The sequence below is a fragment of the Lindgomyces ingoldianus genome (assembly GCF_010093535.1).
Source record: "Lindgomyces ingoldianus strain ATCC 200398 unplaced genomic scaffold BDR25scaffold_23, whole genome shotgun sequence".
Taxonomy (NCBI): domain Eukaryota; kingdom Fungi; phylum Ascomycota; class Dothideomycetes; order Pleosporales; family Lindgomycetaceae; genus Lindgomyces; species Lindgomyces ingoldianus.
In genome coordinates, this window is record NW_022985184.1 from 763,861 (window position 1) to 779,225 (window position 15,365).

The 15,365-nt window shown below is 49.8% G+C and overlaps 6 protein-coding genes across 6 annotated transcripts; 4 read left to right on the forward strand and 2 right to left on the reverse strand.

Moving 5' to 3' along the window:
• Positions 1-575: 575 nt before the first annotated feature.
• BDR25DRAFT_289827 (porphobilinogen deaminase) lies at positions 576-1,860 on the forward strand (the record flags this gene model as incomplete). Its single annotated transcript, XM_033688477.1, has 2 exons — positions 576-952; positions 1,010-1,860. The coding sequence occupies exons 1-2, from the start codon at positions 616-618 to the stop codon at positions 1,858-1,860; spliced, it is 1,188 nt and encodes a 395-aa protein (XP_033545715.1). The 5' UTR covers positions 576-615.
• Positions 1,861-2,210: 350 nt separating this feature from the next.
• On the reverse strand, positions 2,211-3,139 carry BDR25DRAFT_53788 (uncharacterized protein). The gene is made up of 3 exons (XM_033698712.1): positions 2,797-3,139; positions 2,697-2,752; positions 2,211-2,647 (listed from the first exon to the last, which is right to left on the reverse strand). The coding sequence occupies exons 1-3, from the start codon at positions 2,904-2,906 to the stop codon at positions 2,328-2,330; spliced, it is 486 nt and encodes a 161-aa protein (XP_033545716.1). The 5' UTR covers positions 2,907-3,139; the 3' UTR covers positions 2,211-2,327.
• A 1,488-nt stretch (positions 3,140-4,627) lies between these two features.
• Positions 4,628-6,508, forward strand: BDR25DRAFT_53793 (uncharacterized protein). Its single transcript, XM_033698713.1, has 7 exons — positions 4,628-4,867; positions 4,918-5,061; positions 5,143-5,301; positions 5,352-5,462; positions 5,509-5,685; positions 5,732-5,886; positions 5,945-6,508. The coding sequence occupies exons 1-7, from the start codon at positions 4,718-4,720 to the stop codon at positions 6,162-6,164; spliced, it is 1,116 nt and encodes a 371-aa protein (XP_033545717.1). The 5' UTR covers positions 4,628-4,717; the 3' UTR covers positions 6,165-6,508.
• A 285-nt stretch (positions 6,509-6,793) lies between these two features.
• Positions 6,794-8,238, forward strand: BDR25DRAFT_230948 (ATP-NAD kinase; the record flags this gene model as incomplete). Its single annotated transcript, XM_033685363.1, has 3 exons — positions 6,794-7,215; positions 7,267-7,411; positions 7,459-8,238. 3 exons carry the CDS (start codon positions 6,794-6,796, stop codon positions 8,236-8,238), a joined length of 1,347 nt encoding a protein of 448 aa, XP_033545718.1.
• Positions 8,239-8,572: 334 nt separating this feature from the next.
• On the forward strand, positions 8,573-10,128 carry BDR25DRAFT_372739 (uncharacterized protein; the record flags this gene model as incomplete). Its single annotated transcript, XM_033697244.1, has 2 exons — positions 8,573-8,857; positions 8,924-10,128. The coding sequence occupies 2 exons, from the start codon at positions 8,573-8,575 to the stop codon at positions 10,109-10,111; spliced, it is 1,473 nt and encodes a 490-aa protein (XP_033545719.1). The 3' UTR covers positions 10,112-10,128.
• Positions 10,129-10,706: 578 nt separating this feature from the next.
• On the reverse strand, positions 10,707-15,301 carry BDR25DRAFT_289836 (TIP120-domain-containing protein). Its single transcript, XM_033688478.1, has 3 exons — positions 14,212-15,301; positions 11,766-14,160; positions 10,707-11,715 (listed from the first exon to the last, which is right to left on the reverse strand). The coding sequence occupies exons 1-3, from the start codon at positions 15,045-15,047 to the stop codon at positions 10,927-10,929; spliced, it is 4,020 nt and encodes a 1,339-aa protein (XP_033545720.1). The 5' UTR covers positions 15,048-15,301; the 3' UTR covers positions 10,707-10,926.
• Between the last annotated feature and the right edge of the window lie 64 nt (positions 15,302-15,365).

Here is a 15,365-nt window from a genome sequence, read left to right on the forward strand (position 1 = left end):
AGCTGCAGACATGAGAGCGATCGCGATGTCCCTAGCCTACTATCCAGCTTAATAACTAGCGGCCTAGATCTCCTAAAATTTTGCAGGCTCTCTAATAGAGCCTGTCTTAGACAGGTCTTAAATTCTAAAGATGATATATTGTGTGGTTAGGAAGTCGCATTAAGGTGTAGTTGTGGGGTTATTAAAATGTCCTGCGTAGGACTTAATGGCGCAATACTCTGCTGAATCTTGTTAGAATTAGGTTACAAAAATGTTAGGATATAGCTAGAGACTGTCTCTATTACCTATTAAAATCTAACCTGGTTTGGACGAAAAGTGGTAAAGCTACAGTAATTCTTAGTTGAGCTGGTGCATGGTGGAGGAGGTTTAGAACCATGATATCACCTAAAAAATCATAAAAGTCCCTTAGACAGCTAGGGAGAGAAAGCCTTTCTTACACCCTTATTGGCTAGAGAGATGGGGCTTGCGCCACTAAGGCTACTAGCAGGGGCTTGCCCCTGTCGAGGCTCTCTCCCCATCTCGTCTGAGCTTGCTGAGATAAATGCCCCTCCATCCAAAAGTTACCCTCACATTTTCACAACTCTGAGACCCCACCACCTTGGATTCACTTTGGCAATGGCCTCAGCAACAGCTTCCAATCTCCCAACGCCCTCCAACATAACTCCCCAGAGTCCCTCAACCTCTGCTCGCGCACAATTTCCTCCCATCAACATTGGCACGCGACGATCAGCTCTCGCCCAAATTCAAGCTCGCTCCGTAGAAAAAGCACTCAAAGACGCCTACCCGCACCGAACATACAACATCTGCGCTGTGTTGGCGCAGGGGGACAAAGATAAGGTTACACCATTGCAGCAATTGAGTCAAGGAGAGAATGCGAAGAGCTTGTGGACGGGTGAGTTGGAGACCATGTTAGAGAAGGGGGAGTTAGATATTATTGTGCATTGCTTAAAAGGTACTTTCTATGGATACCCTGCAAAGCAAATATCATTTCATCCTAAACTGTCCTTAGATATGCCAACACAACTGCCCGACAACCTAATCTTGGGATCTATCCTTGAGCGCGAAGATCCCCGCGATGCGCTCGTCATCTCGCCACGACTCCCGAAAAACACGACAATCACCACACTCCCACCGAATGCCACAATAGGTACTTCGTCGATTCGCCGTGCGGCCCAATTACGACGTCTCTATTCCACGCTCCAATTTGCGGACCTCCGAGGGAACGTCGGGACCAGACTAGGCAAGCTCGATGCCGAAGACTCTCCATTCGCAGCGATCATTCTCGCAGCAGCAGGTCTCAAGAGGCTCGGTATGGAAGATCGAATAAGTCAGTATCTAAGCAGTGATAATGGGGGAATGTTACACGCCGTCGGACAGGGAGCCTTGGCCATCGAGATTCGGAAGAATGATGACGCGATGAAGGAGATGCTGAATAAGATCCGGTGTGAACGGACATCTCGAGCTTGCTCATCCGAGAGGGCACTGTTGAGAGCATTAGAGGGAGGCTGTAGCGTTCCGATTGGCGTGGAAACGACATGGAGGGGCGGGAATGGAGTTGCTACCGGAACCGAAACTGCCCAGGATTACGACAAGAATAGGAAGGCGGTTGAAGACAGCCAAATAAAGTTAGACGACCAAGAACTAGTTCTAAAAGCCATCGTTGTTAGTGTAGATGGCAAGGACTCTGTGGAACATGTGTCAGTGCAGAAAGTCCGGTCAGTTGAAGAAGCGGAGACCATGGGCAGAGATGTCGCGAAAACTTTGCTCGAGAAGGGGGCCGATAAGATACTGGAAAAGATTAACATCGAGAAGCAGTGGGCCGCGAAAAAGAAGCTAGAGGAGATATCAGTAGCCTCGTGAAAGACATCTTGATAGTATCACTTTGTGCAAGCATTACAACCAGGGATGTTCTTATCCCAATGTCGTTTGAATTTCGGGTGATACTTTACCTATACCTAATAATGTCGAACTGCAGGATCATATGAATCATAAGTCAAATATACCCTTGCATGCTCTTTCTGTAACCCAGCCCGTTCCTGTAGGTGATAGGATTGAACACGGCTGGGTCTTGCATGGAGGAGGTAGTAAGTAACGATGCTGGTATCAAGGACATGCATGTCACTGAAGAGGCAACCAGCAAGTCGAACGTACTGAGCAGTATCGAGGCAGCATTCTAGAACATGATGAAATAAAATAGAGTTAGATATATAGCCAAGAGTTTCGTAATGACCAACGAAGGAATGTCGACGAAGAGAAGACCCTGAGAACACAAACCGACGAGCTATTGACTGAACATTTGAACAAAAGGATGGGATTATGAATGAAAGTCAGAACTGCTTCCTCCAGTTCTTCAACCCTTCCTCAAATTGGGTACCCAGCATCGAACCTAGGCTATTAATAGCGTCGTGAGTTATGCCGTCAATGATAATTTGGTCCAGCCGTCCGCAAGTGCATCCCTTGGCCAAAGAGGACTGCACGGAATCCGGTCGCATGAACAAGGAAGCTTGTTCGGCTGGTGGTGAGTATAGAAAGCTGTGCAAAGGGGTTGCGCCACGAAATTTGGGAGGGTTTGAAGGGCTGCATTCAAGGATTGGAGAATGATAGGGGCAGTTGCGTTGTTGGGAGTTGAAACCCTGGGAAGCGGAGCCTGGAAAGGAATTAATTCTAGGACGACGGCAAGAAGACTAGAATTGTACCATTCGGTGGAGGTGGGAGAGGTAGGTCGGCTTGGTATTTAGAGTGTTGTCCCTCTCTGTGGCAATTAGTGGGATCCCGCAACAGCACAACTCTACTGACTGGTTGCCAAGTTTGCCATCCCCCCCGTGTGTAGAGGGTTGAGTCGACATGTTAAGAATTCCAAGGTGAGAGGAGGCTGGGTAACGATTTAAGGGTGAGAAGTGTTGCATAATGTCTTCATATAAGGTCGTCAAATTCTACTTTGGTATGCGATGTAGATAGCGGCGGCGGCGGCATTGCCGCAAGGCAGAGAAACAGTGAAGCGATAACCCAGGGTTCCCATCGAAGTTGAAACTTCAACCCTTTCCTACATTGGCAGAAAAATGAGTTAAATTTGGTGGCGCCCAGGCAGTAGTAGTCATTTTACCCACGGCAAGACTCACTGGCCCGAGAGAACAGCAGCCGGGGCGACGACAACACATAACGGCACGCCCGGATGTTTCGCACCTGGGGCCATCCTGCTGTTAGTACTACGTAGAGATTCTCCAAGTAAAGGGCCGAGACATGTCGCTTACCGCTCTCTTGAGTGCCAGAGCGGTCTGAATCCCTGAGTCAGAAGTTGGCCCTGAGAGCCCTGAAGAGACGATGCACACTTCCAAATAGTAGGCCTGGTTAGTGTTTCTAGTTTACTATCCTCTACTTCATTAGGCTCTCTCAAGGTCTAGAATCTGATTGGAGGTACATCTGCGCCAATGGATTCTCGTTCGATCGGGTCGAATATGCCGCTGCAGCAGCTGGAGCAACGTGAGATCCTAATGCTGCCGGTGACACCGTGTGTTGATAAAGCAGCCTTTGTCCGTCGCAGTCGAAGCGCCTAGGTGGCAGCAATGCGGACCACGAACGTGGGAGCCCAATACTTGACGGTTCCACTGTAATGTGGCGGTTCGGCGCGATCCCTAGCCGAACCGTTACCACTGTCAGCTGATGTAGAATACCAATCAGTGATCAATTTCAGCCTCGTGTTTCGCTCCGTAAAATAAGCAATTGCTGTCGTCGTAGGTGTCCTCGTCGCTAGCTAGGATCGGGTGTGTCGTGTCCGCCTTAACGGCAATCCAAGGGGAATAGCTTCGCGCAATCCATAGAATAAAACCATGGAATAATCCGCGCTGATAGGGATAGCAAATTCCCAGGCTTTTAAATCCAACTGGTACCCTAATCTCTTTGGTGTACAAGAGGCAGATACGTGAGTGAAGCATTTCTAAGAAAACTCACACCAAATTCTAGCTCCCGGAGGGGAGGAAGAAAGCGTACTGTTGTCTCCTTTTGCAGGCAATTTCAGACGAACTGTGCTAGATCTAAAGTCTCGTAGGCGAGCACTCTTTCTAGTCGTTCTTAAGAAAATGGTGAGATGTCAAGAGGAAACCCGAAGAAATGTTCTACGGTTATGCAGAACTGATTGGGGTGCCCCAAAAGATCAAGAATGATAAGCGTGCATTTAGATCTTGGTGGTGAGCCTCGTTGGCGCTCGGGAGAAATGAAGGACGACGATGTGACAAATACGGCAAGACGAAGTGGCAAATGAGAACTGCCGGGATTGAGACGTCCGAGAAAAGTGTGATATGGGGAGCATCTCTGTTGTGGCGAGCAAAAGAGATAAGACAAGAAGGGTGAGAAGGCTGGAAGGAATGGCGGGATGACAAGCCGTGAACCTCACATCTGTCGTAAGCTTCCCAATCACTTACCCTGCTTCGCCTTTGAGTGGCAATTTGCCACCAAGCGGGCGGCGAAAGGAAGTGTTTAGGCGGTGTGATATGGTATTGAAGTCTGCCTGGCGCGTCGAGACATGAAGTTGAGCTGAGGTGTTCACGCTAGACTTAGTTCGCATGAGCTAGTCTTGATAAGTCATAGCTTCCTACACCCCACCGCCGTCTCCCAACGCACCCCGCAGTCCTTTGAGCGCAGCTTTGTTGCCACCTGCTGACACGTCTTTCCGCTCGCCCCTGTATGTGACACAGCTGCGCTACAGGTGTCCTTTAGGTTCATGGAAGAGGCTGACGAACGCATCGTGGAGAAGGTTCAAGCTCTGAGCGACATTGAGCTTGCTGTGCTTCTCTGCCTCGTGGCAGATCAGCACTGCATCATCGAAACTGATGGAGAGACATTGAGTGGGCTAGTAGCTGAGCTTCAAGTCGTATGTGGATACATTAGGTTTAGCTCATACAAAGCATACTGATCATTTAGATTGCTTCCCATGTATTCGGCCTTAAGTGCTCGGTTCTGGATTGTTCTGAGCAGACCTCATTAGATGACTTTGGTCATGGCATTCTCGTAGAAGAAGATGGGGAAGGATATTTCAATAGCAGATATGGGAAGACGAAAGAGGATGTCAGTTTTTCTCCGTCCTGCCCGACGCTTTACGAATGACCGTTGCACAACGGCTGATGCACAATTCTAACTTCAAACCAGTCCTTTATGTTTTCGTCAGAGATCCCAAGGTATTCTGACAGACGGACATCAAAATCTCATCTGCCGTTCAGCCCACTAGATAGCCGCCAAATTGCCAATGTCGTCATTGCACAGAACCTTAACAAGTCCACTCAGCAAGTCCAAATTCAAGCACTGGAGGTAAGAGCTACCCCTGGAATTTAAACATAATCGATTAACTAAAGATATAGCTTATTCGTGGAAAACGCAATTTCACAAGGACCGCCGTGCACGCGGCGCCGCGGCCTTTCCTCTTCATTGCGTTGAACCCCAGTGGAACTGCTCGGCTCACGACTCATTTGGTACGGGTTACACCGTTTTCCTCAGCCTATCACTCATATTCTATAGAATGACCAATTCTTCATATCCCACAGGCATCAAGCGGATGATGGTCTACCGAATCTTGAAGAGCTTCAGACCAAGGCGCCTGCATCTGACGACGATGCATCTACGTCTTCAGTGGTTCGGACATCTCCCATGCTGGCTGAAAAGCGAAAGTTTTTAGCGCCAGTGTTTTCGCTGGAGGTAATTTATCAGCCAAAAAGGATCGACTGCAACTGATGTGCACTAGGAAATCGGAAAGCTCACAGCCCTGACTGCAGAAGTCAGGATAAGCTCCGATGTACGATCATATCTTCACAACATTGTCGTCTTCATGCGGCTGCATCGAGCTGTGGCAGGAGGCATTTCAGCGATGGCAACCCGTCACTTCAACACCCTTGCCCAGTAAGCTCACCCTTTTTCCCAGTTTTAAACTGCACATGAAAGAAGCTAACATGGTCAGTGCATTGGCTCCGCTTCACGGACTCTCATATATTTCTCCATCTCTAGTTGCACTTGCAGCTCGCAAGATCTATCCCCACCGGATTGTTATCACAGCGCCCGAGAATGAGCGAAGCATGCAATGGGGAAGTTCATTGGAAGCCGTGAAAGCTGTTCTGGAAGGAGTAACAGTGGAAGATGTGATCGAAGAGGTGCTACAGTCTGTAGAAGTTCCATTATGAATGACCTCAGCTTCTAACAGGAACCACAAAGTATTGACACGACCCTGATTCAAGTCATCGACTCGACCTATAATCGAGGAGAGGCTGGCTCCTAGTGAAGCTAATGGGACATTCGAGGAAGGAACTATGGCCCTTGAGGCAATCACAATCTTATCCTTTCCAACAGTGTTCAAACACAGCCTACCACTGTTTCCCACATCCCAAAGTCGAGCATTCTATTGTCATGACTTCACAGCACGCCATTCAAACCAGGGGATGATTAAGCACGCTGAATGGCTGACGTCATCAACGCTGATTGGTTGAAGCGGGACTCACCCCCGCGGTAGCGTTACCTCAACTTCAAAGCAATCTGAGTCTATAAGCCGCTTGTCATCAATATCCATTCCTTCCACATATTGGAACGTTAGCTCCTAGAGTATGGTTACCGGTAATTCGGAAAACGGCGTGACAGAGCTTAGAGGGACGAACGAGGTAACCCCCACTCTAATCGAATTATGTATTCGTGAGACTTACATCCACTCTGAGGGAGACTCTATGGATTACGACAACCGAAGTGTGAACAGTAGCGATCAAGAAGGGCAGCAACCACTTGAGGTATATCGATCACGTCAATGTTGCATTCCCCGCTAATGGCTCAGGTGGTCTTCGAAAACGAGGCTATTCACCGTCGAAAATCGTCTCTCATACCTTCTACTGCTCCCCGCCCGGACAACGTTCGCCGGAAAACGCAATGTTTCGTACATTCGTTGCTTGAAAAGCATGATGGTATGCTCATAAAGGACAGCAATACGTCATATGACGGTCTCGTGCAAGAACGCAAGGTGGACAATGGACAGATCGAGCAAAGCCACCATTCGCGGCTCTTGACCAAGAAGCAGATTTCGGACATGGCGTTTGGGATAAGAGAACTGGCGAAGAAGCTTGCCCAGATCAGGATAAGGCTGAACGTGCACAATGTCTTCATCTTGGCGAAAGCGCATGACGAAACGCTTATTTCGCATACGAGAGAGACGACGGAATGGCTGTTAACCAAGAATAGCAATTACAGAGTGTACAATTCCACTTCCTCTTAACATTGTGCACACCAGCTTACCAGGAATAGCTACGTTGAGAGCACGCTGGAGAACAACAAGATATTCAATGCTGAGGGCCTCTTGACAATGAACCCATCATTTCGGGGGCGGCTGAAGTTCTGGACGAATAAGTTGTGCGCTGAGAAGCCTCAGACCTTTGACATCGTACTCGCAGTAAGCATCATACTGCGCCAGTAATAACTCCATCTGATGGTCAGCAGCTCGGCGGAGACGGCACCGTTCTCTATGCCTCGTGGCTCTTCCAGCGAGTCGTACCACCAGTCCTGGCCTTTTCCCTTGGCTCCCTAGGTTTCCTCACTAAATTCGACTACGATCTGTATCCAACAACGCTATCAAGAGCCTTTGATGAAGGCATAACGGTCAGCTTACGTCTCCGGTTCGAAGCTACCATCATGCGCTCTCAAAACAACCGAAACACCACCCTAGACCTCGTAGAAGAGCTAATTGGTGAGGAGAGTGAAGATAACCACACACACAAGCCCGAAGGAACGCACAATATTCTAAATGAAGTCGTCGTGGACAGAGGGCCTAATCCCACAATGTCTAGCATAGAACTTTTCGGCGACGACGAACACTTCACCACAGTCCAAGCAGACGGTATATGTGTCTCCACACCCACTGGTTCCACTGCCTACAATCTCGCAGCTGGCGGCGCGTTGTGCCATCCAGATAACCCCGTCATCCTTGTGACAGCCATCTGTGCGCACACGCTCTCCTTCCGGCCTATCATTCTCCCTGACACAATCGTTCTCCGAGCAGGTGTGCCTTATGATGCTCGGACAAGCTCATGGGCAAGTTTCGATGGCAGAGAAAGAGTCGAATTGAGACCCGGAGATTATGTAACCATTAGCGCCTCACGATTCCCGTTTCCTAGTGTGCTGCCGTTGGACCGGAGGAGCAAGGATTGGATTGATAGTATTTCCAGAACATTGCAGTGGAATAGCCGACAGAGGCAGAAGAGCTTTAAGGAGTGGTCCTAGACGGAGGCTTTGCTTGTATAGCGCGCGTTTCTAGATAGTCCAATTGGGAGAAAACATCTGCAAAATCCTGGCATAATCTCTCTCTTGTGATCAAAGATCCATCTCAATTCAAGTTCTTAGACTTTTAACATCAAGGCCGGGTGCTGATGCTACATCAGATGGAATTGGCCTCGGCTATACTTTCCACTTCCTAGCTCCAATGATCGCAGATTTCTCGTCGCCGAGCCCACCTCATCTCTCCCTCTTTCTCCCCCTTTCCCCCTCTAACGTTCCCTAATACCCCAATACCAAATATTCAACGCCTCTCACCTCGCTTTTGAAGACATACTATACAATGGGACGGACAACACAATCCCAAGGCCTAGCACCCCCTGCCATCCGCAAATATGTCCGTGCGAAACAAGCTCGTCAAATTGTAAACCAAATCGTCCCAGCTATCCTAGCTTCAAACGTAAGAGCAAGGAATGGCGTTGAAGGTAGTGAATTAATTGTTGATCCACCAGTTGCGCGAGAGTTTGGTGTCACTGGCTCTAAAAAGGAAGGGAGTGGAAGTACAGAGGTGGTTTATGTTAAGCGGAAAGGGCAGGGGAGACGTAGGATTAAAAATGTTGAGGATGAGGTTGTAGTTAGGGAGGGTTATAAAAGACCTGGAGGAGAAGAGAGGATAGGTGGGAGGCAGGGGAAGGGCAAGGATAGGAGAAGAGATTCTTTGGATGAGCGAATAGCGAAGCTCTCATTGGCCTTGGATCCAACCCAAGCATCTCCCACATCTTCCAACCCAATGCGGATCAAAATAATCGTAACGGATACTCTAACCGCATCACACATTCTGACATTCCCATCAAAACACCCCTCCTTCACCCTATCCTCATCCTCATCATCAAACGTATATCCACCCACCTCTCGCAAAAACAAACCAAATACCTGCATACTAAACATGGCCTCCCCGCTGCGCCCCGGCGGTGGAACTCTCTCTGGAGCTACATCGCAAGAAGAATTCCTCTGTTCGCGAACAACACTGCTGCCATCTCTCCACGAATCCTTCTACCGGCTCCCCGATATCGGCGGAATTTTCACGAAAGATGTGCTTGTTTTCAGGAATGCAAGAGTGCTAGGGGAAGCGAGTGGGGAGTTGGAGGAGGAGAGGTATTGGGTTGATGTGGTTTCGGCGGGAATGTTGCGGTTTCCGGAACTCGAGGGGGGAAAGAGGTTGGGGAAGAAGGATAGGGAGGTCGTGGAACGTAAGATGAGGGCTGTGATGAGGATTGCATATTCAAAAGGTGTAAAGAAGATGGTACTGGGGCCTTGGGGATGCGGTGCTTATGGGAACCCTGTCGCCGACATCGCGCAAGCGTGGAGGAAAGTTTTACTCCCCGACACGGAGTTGAAAAGGGAGACGATAGGTGAGGAGCCAGAGAGGTGGGAGCATATTGAGGAGGTGGTATTTGCAATTTCTAATGCGAAGATGGCGGGAGAATTTGCTACTGCATTTGGGTGTAAAATCGCTGTCGAGCTTGGCCCTGGAGGAGATGTGGATGATGGCGAGGCGGAAGAAGAGGATAAGGTAGCCAAGGAGTTGAGAGATAAGATAAGGGAAATGGAAGTGCAGATCGAGGAAGTTTGGAATGCGGATTTAAAGACTAGGATGGGTGTTATTCTGGAGGGCTTGAGAACGCAATTAAGAGAGAGGGAGGGAAACAACTCGGAAGATAAAGGGAATGGCGACGAGGACGACGAGGACAGGGGAAGCGAAATTCTTGAAGCCAATTCGGATGAACGAGGGGAACATGGAGAAACAGCGCAGGCCAGATATCAAGATAGTGAGGACGAGGCTGATGCAGATGATGGTGGGTTTCAACTTTTTAGGAGATAGGTCGCACTCGATCCCCAGAATTCACTTGATCCCTTTTCAAGCTAAAAAGTAGTATATGCCTTAAAACTTCACACATTCACGCAAGTCCTGCAAACCCTTTTCCATCCACCCAAATCCAGGAACAATGCGTTCACCACATTTCTAACGGAGCTACCTCTATCAAGACCAAGAAGACGACCTTGTAATTCTAAATTTACATAGATCCTACCACCTCTTTTCTCTCCCCTGCAAACCCAGACTTGTTACGCTTAGCTTATTCTAAAATAATTTTGCACTTGACTAGCTTTAATGCCTTTTTGTCTGAACGCAAGAACAAGGTGGTTCCAGTTCGAGACACTGAAAGAAAGTTTTACCTAAGTCAATCAAGAAGCACCTTTGGAATGAGCCTATAAGTCCTATCCTCGCACAGACTCCACAATTCCATTGCTCTCCCATACAAACCAAGAATCATCTTTCCCAGCCTCGTTTCCAAAGAATTTGGCCCTGGGAAACCTTCAATCCACCCAATCCTTAACTCCAACAAGAAGCTGCCGTTTCACTCACAACCACAGAAAGATCACGAATTAGTTCAAGCACATAGACGAGCAGTATTTCCATTTCCTATGCACTTTTCATTTATTTTGAGTCTCAAAATCCGTCACCGCTCTACACCCAGTCTCATATTCGCTATAGTCTAAAATCGCTAAACAGGGTTTGAGCCAGGCGGGAAGCACTACTCACCCCTTCATCGTTCATTCCATCATGCACACCCGCCATCCTGCGCCTTCCTCACACTCCAATTTACCAACCACAGGGGTGGGCTTTTGATCAGACACCTAACGATCCCGATCCTTAAGCTCATCCTGCACCGCCTTAAGCACAGTTGCAAACTCCTTGTTGATCCAATCCCAATACTGCGCCCAAGTCCTCAACGGCTGATCATCATGCGCGCCGCTATCCGTGCCCAAATTCTTATTCAGGACAACGGAAGCCTTGAGCACACCCTTGCTAGCCTCTTGCAGTTTCTCGATCTCCTGCTTCACAGCGTTCTCCTTCGGTTTAATAGACAAGACTTGGCGGAAATTTGCTGCGATGGCTTCGAGACGGTTGTGCGTTTCTTCGGGCGCAAGGACCATTAGTTTAGTTAGCATGAGGTTGCAGAGAATGCGAATGTCATTCTCGTCGCTGATGCCGGCGACTACGCGGTCGAAACAGTCAGAACGGTCACTGAGTGAGAGACGGGAAAAGGCTGTCTCGAGCAACGCGTAGAGAGTCTCGTAGGCGCTCTTGCGGAGTTCGAGACCGTCGTCGACCTTATGCTTAAAGGGGCCCATCTGAACCTCCCGGATGAGCTCGGGCTTAATCTCGGTCTCTTTCATGGCCATGGGGAGGAGCTGGTCGATTGCTGGGAGGATGATGTCAGGCTTATTGTGCATAGCCGAGTTGAACGTTGTCAAGGCCAGCCGCCGGTTCTCGAGATCAGATTCGGAAAGCATCTGGGCTAGCATCGGAATAACGATAGGCCTCAAATACTCGTCATAGGATTCATCAGTGTCAGCAAGGGTGTAGCGGAGGGCAGAAATAACCATGCCGCGGACGCTGGGTTTGCGGTCGCCAAGGAAGGCCTGTCTATGTTAGATCAAAAGTAAACACAAACTAGAATGAGGTGACTCACTTGAAGTTGCGGGAGGTACGTCTTTGGATCAATGATGGCAAGTCTGCCGATACACTCCGCACCAATAGCCTTATTATCCTCAGCCTGAGAAGCCGCAACGAGATTGGACCAGAGTGTGCCGGCAAATGGTATTATCTCTGACTCCGTACCGTCGTGTTGGAGAATCTCCTTCACCGAGTGAAGGAGGAGATATTGTGGACTGGAAGGCTGGCCCATAGTTTTCAGAATCGCTGGGAGGTATTTCCCAACACTACCAGCTCCAGCTCGTCCGAGGGCCACGGCAGCTGCAAGTGGAACTTGTTCAGATTTCACCGAGAAGAATTTGATGAAGAGCTCCGGTTGGAGTGTTGACTGAGATCCCATGCGAAGTGCAGCTTCTCCAAGAACAACAAGGGCAAGACACTTTCGATTGTCGTCGGTTTGGGTGTTCAACTCCTTGACGAAGTCATCAAGTTTGACCCCAACACTCGTTCCACCGTAGACTAGCAAATTTCCGATGACCTTTCCTACTACTTCAGGACGCCCTGCAATGCCGACTTCCTTCAGCAGTGCGTTCATTAATGGCTTGCCGGCACCTTGTTCACCAATAGTCCTGACGAGAGCGAGCAGCGCTTCCAAGGAGCTCCCGCTGATCGTCCCGCCGACGACTTCACAGAGCGCTTTATTCAAGTCGTTTGTCATTACGGACCGTGCGTCATCTTTGACAAACGTAGCCAGAATGATCAAAGCTGGGCCAAGGAGGTGGAGATCCGCGGTGGTAAGCAAGGGAATCAGTAACCCAACAATCTGTGACTTGGATTGGCTGTCCAGTTGCTGCCGCGAAATTGGGTTTAACGCGAGTGTTCGAAGAGCACTGAGACTGGCACCACGAAGAGTGCGGCTAGCTTTGCGTAGCTGTGCTCCAAGCTCCAAAGCAACGGTGCGTACCCACTTCGCTGTAAGTTCATTTTGGGCCTTCGTATGTGCGGCAATAGTGTCGATCGCACGAACAGAAGCAAGACGCGTGAGCTCGTTCTTGAGACGGTCACCTAGAAGGTCGAGACCAGAGGTTCGCTTTGGCGAGGAAATGAGGCCTTGCGTTCCCGAGCTCCGGCCTAGTAAGAGCCCAAGCACGTGGATAGCGATTTGTCGCACTTCCAGGTCGGCATCATTAGCAGCTATGCGATTAACAAGAACGTCATAAAGTGAGTCTAGGTGCTGCTGATTCTGAGAACCAGAAGTAGCTGATCGAGGCGGTGTAAGGGCCTTGATGACTTGTTCCGTTGCCGCCAGAGCTTCAATGGACAATTTGCTGTACTTTTCGCGAGCTCCAGCAGTTAGTGCAGGAACGACTTTTGGTAGGTATGGCTGGATCGCAGCAGAAGGGTGCGTATCTGCGATTGCGCCGAGCAGTTGCAACGCTTGGATACGCAGGCTGTTAGCGGTGGCAGACGATGCGCCGCTCATTGCACTAGATGAACCTGATGCCTTCGCGGCCTCGATAACTGGATCAGCAATTTGGGTCAGGTAATCTTGCAAGCCTCCGCGTTGTGTGACTACGATATCCTTGAGTAGAATGATGGAGGCCTGCTTGGTCGCCGGTGGGCCTGTCTTAAGAAGCTGTGATACTCCATGAACAATGTTGGGACTGAGTTTCGCAAGGCTAGCACGTGGTCCGACTGGCGGCGTTACAGCAACGGCTGGGGAAGCATAGCCGAGAGAGAGAGAAGAGCTGGCATGGATATCGAACATGCTCGCATCGCTTCCCCCACGTCGTCGCTTGCGGCTCGGGGGAGGACCCATGGTACCTTGACTCTGTTCTTCAACCATTTTCATTGAAGGCAGAGAGCCATCTCCCGATTTCCTCACCAGGCACGATAGTGTTCCGAGCACTTCAAGACGCACATTTTCTTCCCGTTCCTTGAATCGTGTAATGAGAGCTGGTGCCACTCGATCGTAGAGGGTACCATCCTCTAGAAGGTCGCCGTTGCTCCGGGTTGAGATTAGCGTATGGAAGACTTTGGCAGCGCAGCGCCGAACCTTCCAGCTCGCGTCTTCATCATCATCGAAACCCGTCTCTTCCTCGAAATCTTCATCTTCAAGCGCGTCGTCTTCATCCTCATCATCATCCATCGCATCATCATCATCGTCTTGAGCGAGATTTGGATCATGCTTCAGGAACCGGGTAGCGGCGTCGATGCACTCATCTGTATATATCCGCATGTCTTGAGCACAGGACGCAAGGAATCCTTCAAGAGCAATCAAGGCAGCCTCGCGGACCTCGTCGATTTCCGGATCACGCTCTCCTTCGTCATCAGAAACGTCCATTTCCTCATCGAGTTCTTCCGCACTCAAGGCGCTGAGCACAAATGGGGCCAAAGTTTTCAGGTATGGGCCGAATTTTCGAGGAATAGACCTTGCCTTGTAGTTAGCAATCGGGCAGTAAATCACCTTAGTATTGCAGTACCTAGCCATTGATCCAAGAATGGTGATATATAGCTTTCGCTTGCCGCGGGTCAGGTGCGCATCTCGCAAGTGCTCGATGATTCGCGAGAGAAACGCGCTAAGCAATGAATCGGTGAAGTAGACAGAAAGGGTCGAGATGGCAGCAACTGATTTCTTCTTCATCATGGAGCTTGCGCGGTCACTCTCGAGGATTTCAAATGTGATCTTTTGAAGAGCTTGTATTTCTGCATCTTGCAGCATCGGGCCAAAGCATCTAGCAACCTCGGTCAAGACATCAATAGCATTGCTATCAGTGCCCTTCGCGAGGTCGACCTGCAACATGCCCTCGGGAACAGGGGGGAGATTCTTTTGAGCAGGAGGAACGACATTATAGCCCACTAGACGTGGAATCAAGACGATGCTCATGGCAGAGTAGGCATCCTGGACTGCTTTCGTGCGAGGAACGCCAGATATAGGCCTCGGCAGGGACACAACCACCTCACGCAGTGCCAAAGAAGGAATTGACTGATCAATAGTGTTGTTCGTCTGCAAATTGGAGAGCTTGTCGATCATGGGTTTCAGAATATTCTCAGGGCATTTATTGACGAACGGACCGAGGCACTTGATGGCCATGTTCTGCACCTCTCCATTTGTGTCGATGAGAGTTCTGAGCAGCCCATCTACTGTCTTTGCGCATGTGGTGTTGTCGTGGGTGAGGAAGCCGGGGTGCCCGGCGATGAGGATTTCCTGAAGGTCGCTGAGGGCCATGAAGCGGAAGTCGGGATCCTCATCCTCCAGCTTAGGGAGAAGGGTGGCGACATTGTGGGATGTAGGATTGGACACAGCCGAGGGCGCCATATTATACCGCGGTCGTCCTCAGAACAACGGTGCGAGTGAGGTTGGGGGGTTGTAGACTCTGAGAGGCGTACTGGGTAGTGGGGTGTAGTGGGGTGTGGTGGGGTTGTGAGCAGAGGACAGTACCTACAGACGGAAGGTGCGCGTCTGAGGGAGCTCTAGATATATGGAGGAGTAGGCAAGCCGCGAGCAAGGCCGCCGTGGAGGAAGGGTGGGAAAGGACTGTGGTGGAAGTAAATCGACCTGTTGCCTGGGAGTATCTAAAGCTACTCTGCGAGAGATGCAGGCTATCGCACGTGCCATGAGCGCCCGCCAACATCA